Source organism: Loxodonta africana, chromosome 6 (assembly GCF_030014295.1).
Source record: "Loxodonta africana isolate mLoxAfr1 chromosome 6, mLoxAfr1.hap2, whole genome shotgun sequence".
Taxonomy (NCBI): Eukaryota; Metazoa; Chordata; class Mammalia; order Proboscidea; family Elephantidae; genus Loxodonta; species Loxodonta africana.
This window is the reverse complement of record NC_087347.1, coordinates 16573601-16597205: the sequence shown is the minus strand read 5'-3', so window position 1 is coordinate 16597205 and position 23605 is coordinate 16573601. Positions and strand designations below refer to the sequence as shown.

General features: G+C 40.6%; 1 protein-coding gene across 1 annotated transcript in view; it reads left to right on the top strand.

Moving 5' to 3' along the window:
• Nucleotides 1-23605, top strand: part of NYAP2 (neuronal tyrosine-phosphorylated phosphoinositide-3-kinase adaptor 2) — a 191203-nt gene that overhangs the window by 128466 nt on the left and 39132 nt on the right. The window contains exon 5 of the mRNA XM_023557830.2: nt 4904-5007. Within this exon, the coding sequence (XP_023413598.1) occupies nt 4904-5007 (104 nt within the window). The remainder of the gene's footprint in view (nt 1-4903; nt 5008-23605) is intronic.

The window sequence follows — 23605 nt, the reverse complement described above, 5'->3', positions numbered from 1 at the left end:
TTAACCCAGGTCTTATGTCCTACTTTACCTTATTGCCTGTAGTTGCTTTTAGAAGTCTTATTGATCTTTCCTAGGTATATCTGAGTGTTTTCAGTGAAAGAAAAATATATATTAACTGAACACTTACTACGTGATCCCCACCAACAGAAATGCACAAAATGACAGGGGAAAGTAGTGATATGGTATATAAGGGCTGTTGCTGTTGCTGTTGCTGTTCGGTGCCGTCGAGTCAGTACCAAATCACAGTGACCCCATGCACAAAAGAACGAAACACTGCCCAGTCCTGCACCATCCTTACAATCGTTGTTATGCTTGAGCCCGTTGTTGCAGCCACTGTGTCAATCCACCTCATTGAGGATCTTCCTCCTTTCTGCTTACCCTGTACTTTGCCAAGCATGATGTTCTTTGCCAGGGACTGATCCCTCCTGACAACATGTCCAAAGTATGTAAGATACAATCTCACCATCCTTGCTTCTATGGAGCATTCTGGTTGCACTTCCTCCAAGACAGGATTTGTTCATTCTTTTGGCAGTCCATGGTATATTCAATACTCTTCGCTAACACCACAGTTCAAAGGCATCAATTCTTCTTCAGTCTTCCTTATGCATTGTCCAGCTTTCACATGCCTATGATATGATTGAAAATACCATGGCTTGGGTCAGGCACACCTTAGTCTTCAATGTGACATCTTTGCTTTTCAACACTTTAAAGAGGTCCTTTGTAGCAGATTTACCCAATGCAATGCATCATTTGATTTCTTGACTGCTGCTTCCATGGCTGTTGATTGTGGACCCAAGTAAAATGAAATCCTTAACAACATCAGTCTTTTCCCCATTTATCATGATATTGCTTATTGGTCCAGTTTTGAGGATTTTGTTTTCTTTATATTGAGATGCAATCCGTACTGAAGGCCGTGGTCTCTGATCTTCATTAGTAAGTGCTTCAAGTCCTTTTCACTTTCAGCAAGCAAGGTTATGTCATCTGCATAACACAGGTTGTTAAGGAGTCTTCCTCCAATCCTGATGCCACATTCTTCTTCATAGAGTCCAGCTTCTTGGATTATATGCTCAGCATACAGATTGAACAGGTATGGTGAAAGGATACAACGCTGACACTCACCTTTACTGACTTGAAACCAATCAGTATCCCCTTGTTCTGTCTGAACAGCTTCCTCTTGGTCTATGTACAGTTTCCTCATGAGCACAATTAAGTGTTCTGGAATCCCCATTCTTCGTAATGTTATCCATAATTTGTTATGATCCACACAGTTGAATGCCTTTACATAGTCAATAAACATAGGGAAACATCCTTCTGGTATTCCGTACATTCAACCAGGATCCATCTGACATCAGCAACGATATCCCTGGTTCCACGTCCTTTTCTGAAACTAGCCTGAATTTCTGGCAGTTCCCTGTTGATATATTTCTACAGATGTTTTTGAATGATCTTCAGCAAAATTTTGTTTGTGTGTGATATTAATGATATTGTTCTATAATTTCTGCATTCAGTTAGATTGCCTTTTTTGGGAATAGGCATAAATATGGATCTCTTCCAGTCAGTTTGCCAGAAAGCTGTCTTCCATATTTATTGGCATAGATGAGTGAATACCTCCAGTGCTGCATTCGTTTGTTGAAACAACTCAATTGATATTCCGTCAATTCCTGGGGCCTTGTTTTTCGACAATGCCTTCAGATCAGCTTAGACTTCTTCCTTTAGTACCGTGGCTTCCTGATCACATGCTATGCTACCTCTCGAAATGTTTGAACATCGACTAATTCTTTTTGGTATAATGACTCTGTGTATTCTCTCCATCTTCTTTTGATGCTTCCTGCGTCATTTAATGTTTTCCCCATAGAATCCTTCACATCATCTTTTCTTCCTTTTGCTTTAGCTGCTGGACATTCAAGAGCAAGTTTCAGAGTCTCCTCTGACATCCATCTTGGTCTTTTCTTTCTTTTCTGTCTTTTCAGTGATCTCTTGTTTTCTTCATTTATGGTATCCTCGATGTCATTCCACAACTTGTCTGGTCTTCGGTCACTATTGTTCGATGTGTCAAATCTATTCTCAAGATGGTCTCTAAATTCAGGTGGTATATCCTCAAGGTCATATTTTGGCTTTCGTGGATTTGCTCTGATTTTCATCAGTTTCAGCTTGAACTTGCATATGAGCAATTGATGGTCTGTTCCACAGCCAGCCCCTGGCCTTGTTCCGACTGATGATATTGAGCTTTTCCATTGTCTCTTTCCACAGATGTAATCAATTTGATTCCTGTGTGTTCCATCTGGTGAGGTCTATGTGTATAGTCGCTGTTTATGTTGGTGAAACAGGTTATTTGCATCAAAGAAGTCATTGGTCTTGCAAAATTCTATCATTCCATCTTAGCCATTGTTTCTGTCACCAAGGCCATCTTTTCCAACTACTGATCCTTCTTCTTTGTTTCCAACTTTCACATTCCAATCACCAGTAATTATCAATGCATCCTGATTGCATTTTCTATCAATTTCAGACAGTAGCAGCTGATAAAAATCTTCTATTTCTTCATCTTTGGCCTTAGTGGTTGGTTTGTAAATTTGAATAATAGTCATATTAACTGGTCTTCCTTGTTGGGCATATGGATATTATCCTATCACTGACAGCATTGTACTTCAGGATAGATCTTGAAATATTCTTTTTGACAATGAATGCAGCACCATTCCTCTTCAAGTTGTCATTCCCAGCATAGTAGACCATACGATTGTCCAATTCAAAATGGCCAATACGCATCCATTTCAGCTCATTAATGCCCAGGATATCGATGTTTATGAGTTCCGTTTCTTTTTAGACGATTTGTAATTTTCCAAGATTCATACTTCGTACATTATAGGTTCTGATTATCAATGGATGTTTGCAGCTGTTTCTTCTCATTTTGAGTCGTGCCACATTAGCAAATGAAGGTCCCGAAAGCTTTACACCATCCACATCATTAAGGTCGACTCTTCTTTGAGTAGGCAGCTTTTCCCCAGGTATAAGCCAAATGTAAGGGCTAAGGGAGTCCAAAAGATAGAAGGAGATAAACAAGATTACAGAATTACATATTGAACTGTTTTTGTTGTTAGTTGCTGTCGATTTTCAACTCATGGTGACCTCATGTGACAGAGTAGAACTGCGCCATAGGATTTTCTAGTCTATAGTCTTTACTGAAGAAGAACCACCAGGTCTTTCTCCCACAGAGTCACGGGGTGGGTTGGAACTACCAACGTTTTTGTTAGCAGCCACATGTTTAACCATTGTGCCATGAAGGATCCTTACATGTTGAACTAGGTCTTAGTAAATGGGTAAGATTTAGTTTGATAAAAGTGAGGGGAAAGATTAACCCATGAGAGGGAACAACCTGAGTGGAAGATAAAGTGATAGTAACTTAGTGATGTAATATTGTTTTAGTTATTCAATGAACTTAATTTTTATATGTTTATAAATAGTTTTTGAGAAGCACTTGTTTTGTATAAATAACTATATTAAGGAAAAGGGTCAAGAAAGCTGAAGGTTAACTAAATGAAACATATATTTGATAAATTCATATACTTGTTTTAGGAATGTACGAATGAAGATAGCATGACCTGTGGGATTAAGTAGAAACTAAGATTTGGGATAGAATCTGGACCCTTTCATTCACCAGGCTTGTGATTCAGGACAAGTCAAGATCACTGGGCCTCAGGTCTCTCATTTGTAAATTAGGATTATTTGTAATTAACTCTCTAACTCTGAAGATTGTCTTTAGGATTAGATATCATTTAATTGTACCCCCACTATGCTCAAAACAGACACTCAGGAACTAACTACTAATATAAAATTTTGTGATAAGAGTAAAAATGTTAATTTTTCTCTCAAATAGCTTCTCTCTTCTCTCAAATAGCTTCAAATATATTTTAAAATCAATGGCCTCTGCTTCCCAGAAATTCTATGCTTGTTAGATGAAGGGGCCTCTCTCAATTCTCTAATTGCAAACTCCAAAGCTCCCTGTCAATGGTCAAGACAGTTCGATTCGGCTTCTTAAATAGAGAAAGAGTTAGGGTAATGTTTATTAAGTTTGAAAAATGTTGTTATGAAAGGTTACAAAAGCCTTAGGAGATAGGGATAAAACATTAAGCAGATCCAGAGAAGCTGGAGAGATGATGCATTGAAAACATGATGGGATGTAGTAGTCACTGCAAATACGGCACAGACTTCAAAATTAAGACAGAGAGAGGAATGAAAAGTGGAAGGAAGGAAAGGAGAAAAGGTGGCAAGGAGGAAGGACAAGGAAGGAAAAAAAGGAAGAGAAAGGAAGAAAAAATAGGATATTCAGAAAGGGTGAATAAGACATTCCAGGACATAGAGTCCTGAGGATCAAAGTTGAAATGAATCACCAAAAACTGTCATGTCACTTGCTCTTTCCTCTTATGGGTATTGTTGCTCCTGTAATCTCTCAATAGAAACTACCCCTAAATGTGGTCAAAGGTACAAGGAAACAAGGCGTATCCCTCAGTAATCTGTTCTTTATTCCCTAGGAGCTGATCTGAGAATAAAGCTCCTTTTGGAGTCAACTGTTATAAAATTATTTAATCGCCTGCCAGTGATTAGCCGACATCTGAAGCATTTTGTGTATTAACACAAGCAGTTTGCACTCACCTACTAACTAAAAGGTTGGCAGTTGGAAGCCACCCATCAGCACCATGGAAGACAGGCCTGGCAATCTGCTTCCATAAAGATTACAACCAAGAAAACCCTGTAGAACAGTTCTAAGTGTAACACATGGGATCACCATGAGTAGGTATTGACTTGATGTCAACCAGTTTTTGTTTTTAGCAAAACAAGGGAATCTGAATGCCATTCCATCCCTGCAGATGTTGATCAGCTAATACTCTGTCTTTCTCCTTCTTCACAGAGCCTAAGGCAAGCTGCAAGTTAGGCCGGTCTGCATCCACATCAGGTGTGCCTCCTCCATCAGCTACTCCTCTCAGGCAAACCAGTGACCCACAACAGAGCCAGGTACCATCATCGTTACCCAATCGTGATTGACTTCCTGTGATGCAACATGCCAAACGCTTCCCACCTCTGTCTGTCATGTGTTGCTGTAGACAACGTTTGCATTTGCTTTTCTTTCTCTATGTGTGTATGGGTAGGTGGGATGAGTTGTGCAGTCTGTGTTTTCATTCGAAAAGGAAAGTCTATCTTCCCTGTGATTGGTGAAACTTTCTTTGCTGTTTGTGACCAAATCCTTTTTTTGTCTCTGGTTTCCATCATTCTGTAATATAAATGTAGTAAACTTGTATTATATGTATTGGCTTAGTGGTTATTTTTTAAAATTCTTTCTCTCCTCCATGTTTTGTGTACTTTTATACTGTCTCTGAAAATTTATCAACATTTGATAAATTTACCTACTTTGTTTTATGTATATTTCTTTTTGAATGTTTTGTCCACAATATTTGCATAAATGCTGTCAATGAATTTGTACATAACCCTTAGCTCTTATTCTATTATACTGTAATATCTGTGACAATTTTACCTTTATCTTTTACTTAGCTTGGAGCATGATTGAAAGACACTGTGAATATCGATGTCCTTATATACCAAATCATTTGGATTAAACATGGCAGCTAGCCTCTCTTCTTTCTTAGGCCATAGAAACAAATTGATCAACTATATAATATAGGATATTTACCAAAAATTGTAGATTAATAAGGCAACCTTGAATAAATGACTTTTCTCCCTTATACAAACAATATCAGAATGTTCTCCGCAAGAGAATATAAGTATCTTTGCATGGTAAATGAGATCTCTATTATCACTTGGAGAAAAGAGACAAGAAATAAAGCCATAAAGTAAAATATCACTTAATTCTTTACAGTACAATATATTGCTCTTATATACATTTGGAGGCATGGTGGTGCATGGAGAATTTTGTAGGTTCTGGAAGAATCACCACACATAAATGTCCTATCTGTAACTCACCCAACAGAAATTCAGTATGGTGACTTCATCAGTAAAGCTGAATTGTTGTTGCTGTTAAGTGCTATGGGTGTTACATAGGATGATCTTGGAGTGCTTTCTCTCTGCTTCCCAGCTTTCTTTGCATCCATGAAACTCTTCTGAAATAGTAAATCATAAAACTTCTGATGATTCTTCCTCCGTGAGAACTACCCATTACCGATTAGCAAATGATACACTCTTGGACTATTTAAAATGTCAAGCTATTTTGAAAACATAACTAGGCAGAATAATTGCACCTTTTTCCTAATGAGAGATAGTGTGCTTCTTAGTATTTTGTTCTGAATTGAATACGCACAGTATTTCATTAATGAACATGAGAGGTAGCTACAAACACAAGAGATGAGAGGCTGCTCTCAAGAGCATCCAAGTGTTATTGAGAATGTCTTGTGCCTTTGTTTAAAATGTTAGATGACTTTATAACTAAATGTAGCCAGCTCGAATGCTTTCTGGGTATAAAAGAAGTAGAAAGAATAAGACAATAAGTTAATAAATACATAAAAACGCAATTAACCTCATTAAGATATATTGCCACCTTAGTTGATTAAAGCTATTCAAAAAATATTAGATTTACCAATATCTTAAATTTAAACAGAAATTTGGATACAGAAAGGAGAGAATTTTAGCTAACTGGCAGAGGACTGCATTAATACAATCAATTTTCCAAGTACGTGATCCTTGTTATTAGATTATCTTCATTGTCTTGAAGGGTTTTGTTTTCTTTTTCCTAATCACCTTTATAGCTTCTCCATCTTAAGGCCCTTTAAATTTCAATGAAAGCAGTTCCCCAAGAGGGTAAACTTTCAGAAACACACTACAATCTTTGTGCCTTTGCATTATCAAATCTTTGCTATCTGATGGGATGCTCTTCATTCTTCAAAATGTAGCAACACAAGAAAGCTCCTCACACCACTTATATGCTGTTGGTTTCCTTACCTACTGGCAGAAATTCTGGTCAACAGGCCATATTGTAGATGGGCTGTCATAGCTACAAAATGGAAAGCAGGTTTGTGAACTTCTCTTCTGTGGAGCGTGACCAGTTATGGTATTAATGTATTCGAATATGGTGCAATGGTTAAAGAGCTTAGCTGCTAACCAAAAGGTCAGTGGTACAAACACACCAGCCTCTCCACAGAAGAAAAATGTGACAGTTTGCTTCCATGAAGATTCACAGTCTTGGAAACACTATAGAGGCAGTTCTACCCTGTCCTATAGGGTTGCTGTGATCCCAAATCAACTTGACACCAGTGAGTATATTCTAGAGCTAAAGAGGGAAGCATAACTTGGAAGAAGCTTTCTCTGCACTCCTGTGATCTAGCATTCAACTAAAGTCAGTGAATTGAAGATTATTGAAGATTCTCTTCTCACTTAATTTTCACACCTTCATCATAAGCAGAACTGAGATGTCTCTTTAAGTTAAAACCAGGAAGACACTGCCCTTTGTTCAGTAACCCAAGGCAGTGGTGAAAGACATTTGAACACATTGAATCTAAGAGTGAATACACCTACTAGGTAGGCTATGGTACACCAGTAATATCAAACAGACTCAAACAAACAAGCAATCATCTTGGTCATTTTTTAAGCAGTTTTTCAACACAAGGATTTCCAATATTATCTAAACCCAGAACTCTTAATAATTAATAGATTTCTAAGGATCCCTGATAGTGCAATGGTTAAGAACTCATCTGCTAACCAAAAGGTCGGTGGTTGGAACCCACCAGCAGCTCCATGGGATAAAAGACCTGGTGATCTTCTCCCATGAAGATTACAACCTAGAAAACTCTATGGGGCAGCTCTACCTTGTCCTATAGGGCCATATGGGTTGAAATTGACTCGACTACACACAACAAAAACAATAGATTTCTCATTAGGACATCAGTAGAAAACCATATGATCTATTTAAAACAGATAAAAGCAGTCACAAAACCATAAGTAATTCCAATGGTCTACTGAGCAAACTAGCCTCGAGCAGGCTGTGGCATTTCAGTCATCCTACACGACATTATCACTCATAGAGAAGGGAAATGGGCTTCTGTTCAGATTGTTCACACCTTATCTCTTTTCAGTTCTCGTGGCTCTAGTTTGTCACTTACCACTTTACGGCATAGTTGATGCTTTTTAAGAAGGGTTGTAGGTGGAGTAGAGATAAGTACTTGGCATTATCCTACTTCCAGAGATGCACAGAGGTGCCAATAGTGACTGGTTGTGCCCCTGAGGAGGCTAAGGCCAATAGTGACTGACTATTCCCTAGAGGAGTCCAAGTTCAGTAGTGACTGACCGCCCATAAAGAATATAGGGTTAATAGAGACTGGCCACTTCCAAAGGGTCTAGGGCCAGTAGTGAAGATGGCTCCCCAAGGAGCCTAAAGCCAAGATAACTGGCCATTCCCCAGTGAAGTCAATAGTTACTAACTACCCTCAAAGAGCCTAGTGCCAACAGTGACTGACTCCCCCAGCCCTAAGGAATCTAATGCCAATAGTGCCTGACCACCACCAGAAAAAAAAAAGAGCATGGGTTAAACAAAGGTGAAGGCAGTGTTTGCCTGGCTTTGCAATCTGTTTTAAACTCGTTTAACTGCGGCAGATACAAGATCTGTAGAATTGGGTAATCTCATCCGACTGGAACTTTAATATATGTTAGAGAAGATGGGAAGCTCAAGAAAGAAGACAGGCATGAGTTCTAAAGCACTTTGAGTTTATACTACAGTGCATAAAACTCTAAAACTCAAGAAGGAGAGATGAAAAACTATTTTTTTGGCTGTTTTTTTTTTTTTTTTTCTTAATTCACTCCTGAATACATAGAGTAAGCATAAGACAATTACAGGAACATGACGTTTCCTGGGAATTTTATTGTGATGCAGTAACATGTTTTGACATTTCTCATAAGGCGAATCCTTGAAAATTAGACTGAATTTCTGTGCCTGCAATTAAGAAGTTCTTTTCTTAGTTACCAAAGTAAAAATGTATGTTGTTGCTGTTAGTTGCCACTGAGTCAATTCTGACCCATGGCGACCCCATGTGTGCAGAGTAGAACTACACCATAGGGTTTTCAGGGCTGTGCCCTTTTATAAGTAGATTGCCAGGCCTTACTTCCAAGGTGCATCAGGGTGGGCTTAAATCGCCAGCCTTTCAGTTAGTAGTCCAATGGTTAATCATTTGCACCCCCCTGAAACTTCTGAATGTTGAGAAATGATATATTGAGCTTGGAGCACATGTCACGTTCTCTCTCTCTCTCTCTCTTTTTTTTTTTTCCTTCTCTGTGGCTAAGTAGAGAGCCATGAACTGAGAAGAAAGAGATGTGGGAGCTTTGTAGACAGCAGATGAGGTTCATGTAATTTTCCCATCTCTGGCTGAGGCAGGTCTGCCTGTTCAGTGACCGCCATTGGAGATGGTGTCATCCATAGTCTTGGGCATGTGAAAACAAGGCTTCCTTCAATCTAGAGATGCCAGGAAGAGTGTTTCTGAACAGAGTGCCAGCTGTCCCTGTAAAATGTTCCCAAGAAATAATTGAATTAGTCTTTCTGGGAAGTGGGGAGATCAGAGCCACACCCTTCATTACACACAGAAACATACACACACACATTCAAACTTCCTCATACTCATATACACTCTTACTCGCACTCACACACACATATACCCACACTCACACACTCTTATATACACTCAGACACACACATACATACACTCAAACTCATATACACAGTCATGTATACACTCACACTCATATACACACTCATATATACACTCATACACACACTCATAAATATACACACCCACACACACATAATCAAACTTCCTCACACTCATACACACTGACACAATCATACACACACACACCTGTACACACACTCACACCTACAGATGCACTCATTCACACACACTATCCACACTTACATACACTCAGACACACACTCACACCCACACATACACATTCATTAACACACACACTTCACTGTTTTAAAATGGCAAATTTCCATGTTAAGTCAAGGAATCACAGAGCTGATAGTATCCTAACTGTTGAACTGGAATACTGGGCTTATTTATCCTAAACTAGAGTATCTCTGATAGTTCTTGGTTTATGGGGGAGGGGGGGATAAGATAAGGCCAATGGTAATTATTTTCGCACATATATTGCAAAGCCTGGCAGACCAAAATCTCTGTAGAAGTCTAAACACAATGCCGTTGCCCCTGGAGCCATGACGGTATTTCTTGTTCTGTGGGGCCCTGTGTGTAATGCTAGCAGCTCCCTCACCACCCAGGGCAGGCATTTCTCCAGCCTAGTCCCTTTTGTATACTTAAGCCTATGACACAGGCTAACAAGCCCAGTTTCTTGCCCCATCACAATTATTTTTCAAATGTTTATTACTTTTGCCACAGTTCTCTGTACCCTTGCCAAGCTCCTAACATCCCCCTTGAGCTTGATGACCCTGCTTGGAGTGTAATTAGAGCCCGGTAGAGCTGTCCCTAGAGAAGAATGGCTTCTTTTCTCCTGCAGGCTCCATGGCTGTGTCTGTGCCAGCATCCAGCCAGCCACCTTGGGACTGAGAGGCCACATCATGGTGTCCTAGCTTGATGCTTATCCAGAGTGCATGTCTAGACATGCTCGGATCTCAAAATTATTTTCTAGATGCTTTAAAAAAAAAAAAAAAGGCAGATAGGCAATCTAAAGATACGAAGTTGGGAAGCAAGTAGGCAAATTCTTGACGAGGACTGTGTCCAGTTCATTTGTGCACCTCCAATACCCAGCATGGCATGTGGCACTCAATGACCTTTTGTTGACTAACAGTCTCTGTACATAAATCTCTCTTTCTCTCTCTCTATCAGTCTCCTTGGGGAAAACAAAAAACCTCTCACAAAATATAATTTTTGTGAGATTGCAAATCTAAAATCCCTGTTCCTGAATTTTTAATGCCTCTAGAATAGTGTTTTTTTTTTTTTTTCTAGAATAGTGGGGATATTTTGATTTGTCCCACAGTTTCTTTGTGTATATATGATGCTTTGCCTTAACCTGTAGAAGACCACCACTGTTCCTCAGGGCCTGAGTGGGTCTAGGCTTTCATTTGGCTTTCCAGATAATCGTTAGGACATTTTCACATAAAACTTGTTCCTGAAGAGGGTGAGAGAGCCTAAAGAAAAGGAAGGCCGTGTACACCAACATTCTAAGGTATAAAAGGAGAACATAGGAAGAAATCCAGTTTCATCCACTTAGCACTCCCCCCTCCAACTCTGAATACTGTGGCCTTAAAGGGGGTGTACTCATTTAATTGCACCTTTAATGCATGAAGTCAAGTGGAAAAACAAAATAAAAACCTATAGGTTGAGAAGTGTCACCGGTGTCTTCCATTTAGAAGTCCTGTGCTACCGTTAGCATGGATATGGCTTGTTTTGGTGTGACTGTGGTGGTTCAGTGATAGAATTATTGTCTTCCATATGGGAAAGCTAGGTTCAATCTGGGCCAGTGCATCTCGTACATGGCCACCACCGGTCTGTCAGTGGAGGCTTGTGTGCTGCTGTGATGCTCAACAGAGTTCAGGGGAGCTTCCAGACTTTTTTTTTTTTTTTTCCCAGACTAAGACAGACTAAAAGAAAGGCCTGGTGATCAACTTCCAAAAACTAGCCAATAAAAACCCTACGGATCACAAAGGCCCAATCCCCAGCTGATCATGGGGCTGGCGCAGGGCTGGGCAACCTTTTGTCCCATTGTGTATGCAATCACCGTGAGTTGGGGCTGACTCGAGGGCAGCTACCAACATCAAGTGAATGGATTAGCTCAGCCCCATTCTCTATAGGTGTAGAATGTATTTATTATGACGTTTCATCTGATCAGTTGGATAGATTTGCAAGTACTTTCCCCTCTAGAAGCTACGTTTTGATGGCGGAAGAGAGAAAACAAAGTATTGGGAAAGGGGGTTCAGGATATGTGGTTGGGGAACATGTTCCACTCAGTCTCAAAGTGATGAAGGGGCCCTTTTGGTACTATCCCTGCTCTAGTGTTGAGCAAACATTTCTCTGCGGCCCTGTGATAGTCCAGGTCCCCCAATCAGCCCTGAGCTTAGAGAATGAACTACATCCTATGTGGACCTTCACGTAGTTGATTTGTTTGAATGCTTACAGTTACATCAAAGACGGAATGTCCGGCGAACCAGCAAACACTGAACTCCTTTCGTTGCTACATAGCTTCCCATCACTACAGAGCTTCCTGCAGGACACACAATGTAGTTTACAGCTTAGTCCTGTTGTTCGCTTCATTCTGCATACACGTTAACCCTGATATATATTTCCAGATATGTACAACCCCGCTGGGGGACTTGGAAAACCCCACCAAGTTTACAATGCAATGTAAACCTCCCACTGGAGAAGTGTTTATCTGTGCTAACTTCAAATTATAAAATAAAGTGTCAACATTAATGAAGATTTTGTTGCCAATATGTTATGGTTATTTGTTATAATAATGATATTTACCAAAGTGCTTGGAACTGGTTGGTTGAAATGCTGAATAAATTCTTACTGCACATAGAAATAGCAGTGGCTACATTGATCTACTACCATGTATTACGGAATAGTTGCATGAAAATAATGGAAGTGCAGAAAAAAAATAGCATTATCTTACGTATGCTCGCTATAATCCTGTCTCATTGGTTTCAAAAAAATTTTTTTAAAAAGGCCTTATTATCTTATGGGGTGCTCTATAACCGGTAATTAATGTAATATTTAAAGAAGAAAAAAAGATATACTCTTATCTTTAAATAGCTTCAGAATCCAGCAATATGTATAATGAAATGTTGGAATATTTGATTTCCATACAAAGAACTCAGATGGCAGTAACTCAGTTGGTTTTTATCACCAACTGCAGTATGGGCTAAGACATTTGGACATGCTGTTATAAAGCTGTTTTGTTTGCTAGCTTTGTATATATTTCCAGTTACAGGATATTTTGGGGTCACCTTCTAAAGCCCAGTAGTCTTTGTGACTAGTCTTAGCAACTCCATTATTTAGTAGAATGAAACAAAGCAAAACTCACCTCTTGCTCCCTAGCCAACCCAGTCCTTTCCATATGCATGATAGTCTTGCCATTTTTTCCCTTGGAGTACCAGGTAGCGTGTAATTAACAAAAGTCCTCTTAGAGGTCTTGAATGGGTTGACAAGTGGTCAAGGGGAGGTTAGTGGAATCTAACGGCCTCTGCCATCTCTCTCTCTTGTCCCTGATACTTGTGTGTGTCCCTCTCCTCATCATCAGAGGTCAGAGTCTTGTCAACCAGCCACCAAGGCTACAGATAAAAGAGCAAAGTAGCTTAAGTATATGCTCCAGCATTCTTTAACACATGGAAGGGACAAAACCTTATTCAGGGCTCTAGGTGAAGCTTGCATAAGGAAAATCCTGGGTCATTTATTTTTGTCTCCAATGTGCCACTGTGTGCTAGGCCCAGTGCTGAGAGCTACACCTGCATCACCATAGGTATAGTGTCTACAGCCCAGCACCACGGGGACTATTATTATCCCACATTACAACTGAGGAAGCTAAAGGGAGGTTGTGAACCTTGTCCATGTTTTTACACTTATTAAATGTCAGAATTTATGACGTTAACTACTCAACTAAATTAAAAGGCTGAGATTTAGAGGAAGCAGCACTTGTATTGGGATCCCAGCTCATTGATCAGTCGCTGTATGAACTTGAATATGTTGCTCAACTTTTCTGAATCTGCTTTCTTATCTGTAAAATTGGGGCAGTATTATCTGCCTAAGGAGCACTGGTGGCACAGTGAACAAGAGCTCCACCGAAGAAAGCTGTGGCCATCTTCTTTCATAAAGATTACAGCCTTGGGAACCTTATGGGGCAGTTCGACTCTGTCCTATAGGGTCACTGTGAGTTGGAATCAACTCTAAGGCAACAGATATTATCTGCCTTATATGGCCAATGTTAAGGGTTAATGAGAAAACATATGTATGTAAAGTCCTGGACAGACATTACCTGTTTGATAAATATTAATTTTTTCTCCTTGCTTTTTTAACTTTTCTTTCTTCTAAAAATTCACCTTTCCTCCTTGCTGGAACATCCTAAGGAAAAGGGGTAGTTCTAAGTAGTGGTATATTCCAAAGAGTGTGGGCACTGAAGGAGGGATCCTGTCTACCCTGGCATCACGGACATTACACGGTGTAGAACTACCAGCCGTGGTGATAATAACAAGCAGGCAGATTTCTAGTTAGTTCTATTATGACTTGAAATCCTCTACAGACAATGCATCCCTTATTGTCTGCACCCGGGACAGACTGGCCTCACTCCCCCCACCCCTCCTTGGTACACCACTGGATCTTATTATATTCACTGTTTTTTCTGCCCCACAGAGGAAATGAGATACTCAGTTATGCACCGTGAAATATGGAGCCTCTATCAGCTGCTTGTTACCCTGTAGGTCCCATATGTGAGGCTGGGAAGCAAAGTAAGTAGAAACAGGCTACAGGGTATCATTTCAGGAAAGCCAACTCGCCTGTCCCCTAGTCCTATTCACTTTTTTATTTTGTATTAAGGTCTGAGTGAACATAGAGGAGATATTAAGGCTATATAGGAAGCTGTTATTGGCTAAAGTCAGGACAAAAGGTGCAGTTAAGCAGTCTGCATTTTTTCCAACTTCAGCGTTTACTTAAAACCTGCCTCACCCAGTTTTAAATGCATTATTCTCTTAAACTTTACAACATACATATATACTTTATATATATATATGTATAATACACATGTACATGTGTAAATAAACACAAACGTATATACATAAGAATATATATTACTCACATTATACTGATTCTCAATGCAGCTAACTATTAAAGCGTCAGACAGGAGAGAGGGCTGGCCAGCTGATCGGGAAAGTGGCATAACACTGGGTGGATACATAGCGCCACCTAGTATCTGAAGCGCACTTTGCAGCCTGTACTTCGCTTCTCCTAGTTTGAGATCTTTACCAGAGCGGATTGCCAGGTCTACTCTGTTGTATAGAGTTCCTGTGAATCAGAATTGATGCCAAGGGATCCAACGACAACAACATCTTTCCTTTGAAAAATAATGGAATGAAACAATATATTTCAGAATATTAAGCATGATGTATTTATAGAAATCCAGGAAAAATTTCCTGATGATATTTGGCTTAGATCTTTTTCAGTGTTTTAGTCTTGCAGTATTAGGTTGCCTAACAGGGCCAAGAACCTGTCTTAGTTATGCAGTGCTGCTATAACAGAAATACCACAAATGGGCGACTTTAACAAACAGAAATTCATTTCTCACAGTTTGGGAGGCTCAAAGTCCAAATTCAGAGTGCCAGCTCTAGAGGAAAGCTCTCTGTTGGCTCTAGAGGAAGGTTCTTGTCTCTTTTGAACTGCTTTTGGAAGTCTTCATGTGGCTTGGCATCTCTCTTCCTCCATCTCTGCTTGCTCACTGGTTTGTTTAATCTCTTTTATATCTCAAAAGAGATTGACTCAAGATAACCCTACACTAATCCTGCCTTATTAACATAACAAAGGCAACCCAGTCCCAAATGAGATAATAACCACAGGCATAGGGGTTAGTATTTACAGCACATATTTTGGGTGGACATAATTCAATCCACAACATTCCGCCCTTTGACCCCCCAAAACTCGTGACCTTGCTACATGAAAAACATATTCACTCTACCTAATCATCGCAAAGCCTTATATCAAATTCAAGTCCAAAATCTCATCTTCTGAATCATCTAATATGGGTGGAAATTTAGGCATATTCCATTCTGGGGCAAAATTTCTCTTCACCTGTGAAACCGTGAAATCTAGACTAGGAGTTATCTGTTTCCAAAGTACATTGACGGAACAGGTACAAGGTAGACATATTCATTAAAAATGGGAAAAACTGAAGGGAAAAAAGGGTAACAGGCACCAAGCAAGCTCAAAACCCAAAAGAACAAATTACTTTCAAGCTTTCAAGGCTGGAAAATAATCCTCTGTTCTCTGAGACCACCTGGGCAATGGCCCTGCCCTTCAGACTCTAGGTTTTGGCCACACCTTCTGGATTCTGGGTGAAAGCCTCTCCATCCTGGGCTTTAGCTCCACCTTCCAGGCCCATTGGGATGGCAACTCTGCCCCCTGGGCTTTGGGCAGCCCCATTCTCCAGGTCCATCGGAGTGGCTGCCTGAATCCCTTAGCCCAGCAGCCCCACCCCCTCAGCTTTGGGCAGTTGTCCCATCCCCCTGGCACTTGTGAATGGCAACCCCACACTCTGGAACTGAGGTGGTGAAAATCTGACTCTTTTAAACCTAGGAGGTCATGACTCCACCCTCTGAAACCAATCCACCCCTGTTTCCCACGCTCCTTCCAACAGTTCTGTTGGTCTTTGAGCTGCTCCAGGGATGGTCTTTTCCTTATCTTGGAGAACAGCAGATATAGCTCTGTTAGCTTGTTTCTTGCCTGTAGAATTCCAAGAGGCAGGCGGGGGTCTTTCCCTTCATTCTTTCTCTCTTCCCTCCAGTTTAAGCTGATAGGTTTCCTGCTGTGGTAGTTGGTTAGATCCCTTAGTCACAGACTTAATCTCTTTAACAAAATATTGTGTAACCATGTCCTTGGTGAAAATCCTAGGACGTGTTTCCTTAATTCGTAGAACAAAATTTTCCAAATCTTTAAATTCTATTTTCATTTTACACAGATCATTTTTAAGTCTATCTCCTCCCTCTCACATTTTACTATAAGCAGCAAGGAGAAACCACGTGCAGAAACCACCTCCTCAGCCAATGGGTAAATTTACCTACAACTTAAAGTACATAGAGATTAAAAGTAAACATTCATATTGTCTTGCTTAGAAATCTCCTCAGCAAAATACCCAAGTTCATCACTTACAAGTCTACCTTCCACCAAACATTTGTACATAATTCAGACAAGTTCTTTGCCACTGCATAAAAAGTATTACCCTTTCCACATTGTCCAATCACATGCTTACCATTTTCTTTTTAAGCCTCACCAGAAGCACATTTAACATCCACATTTGAAGTAACATTCTGTTGTTGGCACCATATGTGTTTTCTAAGAAGATAGAGACTTTCTCTATAGCTCTCCTCACTACCTTCTGAGCCCTCACCAGAACCATCTTTGATATCCATAATTCTAACAATGGTCTCTTCAAGGCAATCTAGGATTTTACTAGTAAGTCTCTTAAAACTCTTCCAGCCTCTACTTATTACCCAATTCCAAAATAACTTCCACATCGTAGGTATCTGTTAGAGCAGCATCCCCAAAAAATGAGTGGCTTTAACAAACAGAAATTTATTTCCTCACAGTTTAGAAGGCTAGAAGTCCAAATTCAAGGTGCCAGCTCCAGGGGAAGGCTTTCTCTCTGTTGGCTCTGGAGGAAGGTCCTTGTCTTTTTTGAGCTTCTCTTCCTAGGTGATCTTCATGTAGCTTGGCATCTCTCTTCCTACATCTCTGCTTGCTCACTTGCTTGTTTAATCTCTTTTATATCTCAAAAGAGATTGACTCGAGATACACGTTACACTAATCCTGCCTCATTAACATAAGGAAGACAACCCATTCCCAAAAGGGATTATAACTACAGCATAGAGGCTAGTATTTACAGCACATATTTTGGGGGGACAGAATTCAATTCATAACAGGAGCCCTGATGATGCATTGGTTAAGTGCTCGGCTGCTAACCAAAAGGTTGGCAATTCAAAAGCACCCAGTGGCTCCAAGAGAGAAAGACCTGGTGATCTGCTTCCATAAAGATCAGTCTAGAAAACCCTATGAGGCAATTCTGCTGTTACATGAGGCTGCCGTCAATTGAAATCAACTCAATGGCACCTAACCACGACAACTCTTAAATATTGTTTTCATAGTTGTGGGAGAGACAGGGTAATGAATCACAGCAGGTGATCTCTAAGCAATACACGTTATTTATGTCTAGGTTCATCTGTTCTCATTAGGGTTTATGACATATTTCCTGCATTGTAATTTCCTTAATTCCACCTGAGCCTCCAGGAAAAGAGATCATTATCCCTATTTTACAGACTGAAAAGAAAAAGAAAAGGGAAAGCTTGACTGGCTAAATGAAATAATTTCTCCTTGATTTCTTTTGTTTGCCATTAACATATTCCAAACATAATTTAGGCTTATCTCGAGAAAAGAAGGGTCTCCTCAGCCAATGGGTAAATTTATCTCCAACTTAAAGTACATAGGGATTAAGAGTAAGCATTCACATTGCATAGACATTGGTTCAGAATTGTATATAACCAGGGAATATACTACACTTTACTCAGAATAATACCTCCACCCTGGGAAAGCTTTATTCAAGAACTAGTGGAGATATGTAATTTCCCCTGTTCACCTGCTGGACATAGCTGTGTTCTTTATTCCGTGCTGCAAATAAACATGATCCTTCAATTTGAAGAACCTCTTCAAAGCAGATTTCCAAACTGGCTTTGTTGAGGGCTTATTATGTGCTCATCGCATGCTCAGCACTTAATGTTATCTATTTTTATCTCACAGCAAATCTATAAAGTAGGTAATATTGCCCTCCTTTCACTCATGAGGCAACTGAGCATCAGAGAATTTCTGTTACTTGTTGAAGGCCATATAGCTAGTAAGTGGTTATAAGGACACAGGGTTTAAGCCCAGGTGGTTCTATCTACTTACTACTCCTACCATGCATACCTGTGTCTCAGAGGAATTTGCTCTCTTCCTAAAGCTCACCTCCCTTCACATTCACTCATCCATTTACTTATTCCTTCTTTGATATTCAAGTCCTTGCCTTTTAACTTTTATAGATTAAAAGCTACATAAGAAAGAGTTGGAAATAACCTGAAAGCAAGACCTCCAAAGGTGAGATGGAGTGTGGGGGTGTAACTCCTGGAAGAAGCTGTCACTCTGGTTGTTGTGAGCCTTGGACTAGTGTTATGAGAAATCAACCATGCAGGCATGTGTGCACACACATGTGTGTGTATTGAACGTAAACACTGGACATATTTAACTCTCTTCCCACATTCTCAAAATATGCCCCCCCCCCCGCACACCCACCTGGAAATACACACATAAATACCAGCTTCTAGAATGTCGGCATAGATTTAAACAACATACAGAAGATAAATAATGTATTCGCCAAAATTTATATGGCTCCTGGGCACCCATTGCAGTCCTATGGACAGCACTTTAATAAAAAACCCAAAGGAGAGGGAAAAAAAAGAAAAGAAAAAACAGCCCTACTGTCACTGTCACTTCAAAGCATTTGTTTTCTGAAGTAAATGCTGCATTAGTTAGTTAATAATCCCTGGTTGTCAGCTGTTTTTGACAGGGATGGTATTTGGAATGCTGCATTTAATGATTTAGTTCCCAGAAAATGCAGAAGTTATTTGAAGGACCAAAAGGTGTCAAGAGTAATCCTACCCAACCCAACAACTTTGCATATGAAAGGGTAGAGCCTTTCCAGCAGAAACCAACAGAGCTCAAGTCCCTTATCATTCAAGATACAACCCAGGAAGGAAGAAACCCAATCTGTCCCCTCACTTGTCTGACATAAACCTAAATAATAAATCAAGGAACCCATGGAAAAGTTGGATATTTACATAGAATGGCTGCTGTTCCCAAGCCTCATGAAATGTCCAGGTATTTTGATTTCTACCTCCATGTGAAATGAGTTGATTGCAAAGCATTTTTTAAACTAGAATGTAAAAGCTTATTTTTCAGTAATTCATTTATTGAACACATGAGTTCTTTGTAACATTTTGTTTGAGCAGAGAAGTACAAGGCACTATCTCTCACGTGTAAGGATGTACGGTGCCTTTGGGGAGACAAGCCAAGCACAGAACATGAGAGCAGAAGACAGGGAGAATGGGCCCATGGCAGCATCTTTATGGTTTGGCTTCTCTCAGATCCAAGTGTCTTTCAAGATGACCATGCGGTTTTATGATAGGCTTCGTGCCTCTCACTCATTTCCCCATCTCCAATTTCTAGACACAGTTGGCCCAAGATCCAACCTCTGCACCAAGAGAGTGATCTTGTGCACCTCGCCTTTATACAAAAGTCTGTAAAGGCTGGCCATTACCTACAGATGAGAGATAAGTCACTTTGTGTGGATTTCAAGGCCCTGTATGATCTGATCCTGGCCTTCTTGTCCAACTTCATTATCCGACACCCTGCTTACTACACTCACGGCCACCTACCAACACTCCACGATCCTTTCTCACTCTTGTATGCTCCAGGGTGCCTCCAAGGTTTGCCTAACTTTCTCTTGGAAAGCGTTTCCTAGTCCTGGGCTCCTGACAAGCTGTTACTCATCCTTCAAGTCTTAGATCAAATACAGTCTTCCATCTGTGGGCTGCCAGCTCTCCTAGGTACACTTTCCCTCTCCCTATCTCCCCTGCACTTTGTACTGGTTGTTTTTAGCTGCTGTCCAGTCTGCCCCTGACTCATGACTACCCCACACACCACAGGTTCTGACCATTGTAATCCATGGGGTTTTTGTTAGCTCATTTTTTGGAAGTAGGTCACCAGGCTTTCTTCCTAGTCCTTCTTAGTCTGAAAGCTCCGCAGAAACCTGTTCAATCCCGTAGCAACATGCAAGCCTCCACTAACAGACAGGTGGTGCATCATCGGAGGTGCATTGACCAGGCACCGAGCCCAGGTCTGTGAATGGAAGACGAGAATTCTACCGCTGAACTACCACTGCCCCAACTTTGCACTTACTGTGATTAAAAAAAAAAAAAAGCCATTTTTCTGTACTAGAGAGGAACATTATCTAAGAGATGTTAATAAATTTCCCAGAAAAGGAGTCTGGAGAAAGGCCAAGTGAAATAAATTCCTTTACTGTCTGAGTTTTAAATTTGCATATGTGCATTGGAAATTGCAAAGAAGGGGATACAATATGCCATGTTTCTCAGATCTATTTGACCATGGCATCTCTTTTAATTTTTTCAAGGAACATCTCTTTCAGTTCCAAAACTGTGGACTATCACTGTTTACACGGGATTGTAGACTCTTTGCAGGGCTGGGGATGTCTATTTTCATCTTGGAAATACCTGTCTCAGTGAAAGAAATGAAAAAATAAATGCTACTAGTGGAAACGGATAAAGATCTCACTGTAAAACTCTTATGATAATAGTGCGTGGTATCATTCGGGCTCCTGACAGGTGGCTGTGCACGGTAGTCACCTATGACCACACAGCCAGGAGAGGCGAGGCTGAGGAGGAAGAAAAGGCAGAGAAGAGAGGTGAAACGCAAGGGCCACTGAGAGAGGCAACACGTGACTGCAGTTCACACTGAGGGAGATACTCTTTATTACATGCATTTCTAAAAACAGATTTTAAAAGCAGCTTCTTTAAAACGCAGAAAGGAGAAAAGTACATCATGGAGAACCACTCTAACAAGAGAAGCTTAAATTGCACAAATATATGCTTAGGCAGAACATAACCCAAGATTGGACCAAAGTGAGCCCTTGACTCTCCCAAAGAACAGAAAGTCATTATGAAGCCCTCACCCCATAAATAATTCAAAATAAATTTTTGTTTTTAAAATGATACAAGATTTGTTGTTAGTTGTTGTCGAGTTAAATCTGACTTGTGGTGACCCCTGTGTGTGGAGGGAACTCTGCTCCGAGGGCGGGACTTTCCGGAAGCAGATTGCTAAGCTCTCTTCTGAGGCACCTCTGAGGGGATTCAAACCACCAACCTTTCGCCTAGTAGTTGAATGCTTAACCATTTGCACCGCCCAGGGATCCTACACAAAACTTACATAACTGATTTATAAATTCTACTGAGAAAATAATTTCAGTAGATTTGCTCTTTATCAAATTTTGTATCCGTTTCTGGCAGCTGAATGCTTCCATTTTCTCTCTGTTCGCTCTCTTTCTTTTATTGTTTTGCTCGACTTCTTCAGGCTGGTGCCCTAAACCTGAGTACTTGCCATCTGGGTGATTCAGGACTCGCTACATGCCTAGAAAATTTTAAAAAATACTGCTGAGTCTAATTCAAATACGAAGGCAAAAAAAATACGTGTGTAAACTCTGTGCTAAAACACTGTTTGCTACTATAGTTTCTTGAATTAAAAGGTCTGCCTCTATGCTGCGTTGTCTGTCTTCTCAAAATCCACCACAGAGGGGAGCTGTTTAACAGCATCTGTAAACTGTGACACTGAGGGTATGTGTGCATGTGTGTGATTTGCTAAAGCTGCCAGAAGGGGGCAGCACTACATCTTTCCCTAAGCCAAAACCAAAATGGTGGATCCTGACTCCTGGAGACCTCATGTGTATCAAACTCCATGGAATTTTCAGTGGCTGATTTTTCAGAAGTAGATCACTAAGCCTTTCTTCTGAGGTGCCTCTGCGTGGACTTAAATCATCAATCTTCCAGTTAGCAATTGAGCTCTCAACATTTTGGCTAAGGTTCGGGACGCCTAGGGACATCCATATTTGTTTACCTCCTTTAAAAGTAAGGACGGGTCCTATCGGCCAGCAGGAGTGAGGCCTTTCAAGACCCTTCATGGGGATGGAAAGACATAAGGTGGCGGGGGGCGGGGGGGGGGAGGCCAAGAGGCTGGTGTGGAGTAGAACATGCCGTCTGATATTTTCCATCCTCATCCTGTCCATCACCTCCTCCCTCCCTCCTATCTATTCCGAAGGGCTTTGGGTGGAGTGTTTGGACCTGTGGAGACCGGATTCTCCAGAGGATGCTGCTTAGTGGCAAATGTTCTATCTAGTAGGGATTCATTGACCCTACATGCCACAGCTTTGCAAACAGCCATCTGGAGTATGGGTAAAAGTGTGAATAAAGTCAGTTTTTGGACGTTTTACTATCTCTTTCTCTTTACCAAACCTCTGTGCTCTAAAGTCACCTAAACCCTTGCCATTGAATCGATTCCAACTCATAGTGACCCTATAAGAGTGAGTAGAAATGCCCCAGAGGGTTCCCAAGGCCGTAAATCTCTGTGGAAGTAGACTGCCACATTTTTCTCCCATGGAGCCACTGGTGGGTTCGAACCACTGATTTTTCAATTAGCAGCCAAGTACTTAACCACTGTGCCACAAGGGCTCCTTCTAAAATCACCTACCTCACACAAAATTATACATCCCCCTGTCCCATGCCCCCTCTTGAACCTGCCATTCTTTCACCAGCAATCGAATATTAATAACTAATATGTATAGCTGTCATTGACACTTTGCAGAATCAGCATTAGCACTGTAGACCCTACAAATTGCTTTCATATAGTCAGTCGACAAATGCTCATTGTCTACCTGCTAGGCACCACATGTTCTGCTAAACGCTCCAGCTTCCAAATGGTTGATATGAATTTATTGTGCTCAGAGGAATTTCAGCCCAGTAAAAAAGCCACATACATTAATAAATTCTTGCAATTTAGTGTGACTCAGAGAAGTGTACCTTAAAGATAGATTAATCCTGTGAGTGTTGGGGGTGCGGGGTGTCATCAGAAATAGTGAGGCACAATTTTATAGAGGAAGAGACATCGGACCAACGTTTTAATAAAAGACAGTGGAAGGCCATTCCAGGCAGAGGCAATAAGATACACAACGGAGTAGCCCGTTGCTGTTGAGTCGACACTGACTCATAGCGACCCTAGAAGACAGAGTGGAACTGCCCCGTAGGGTTTCC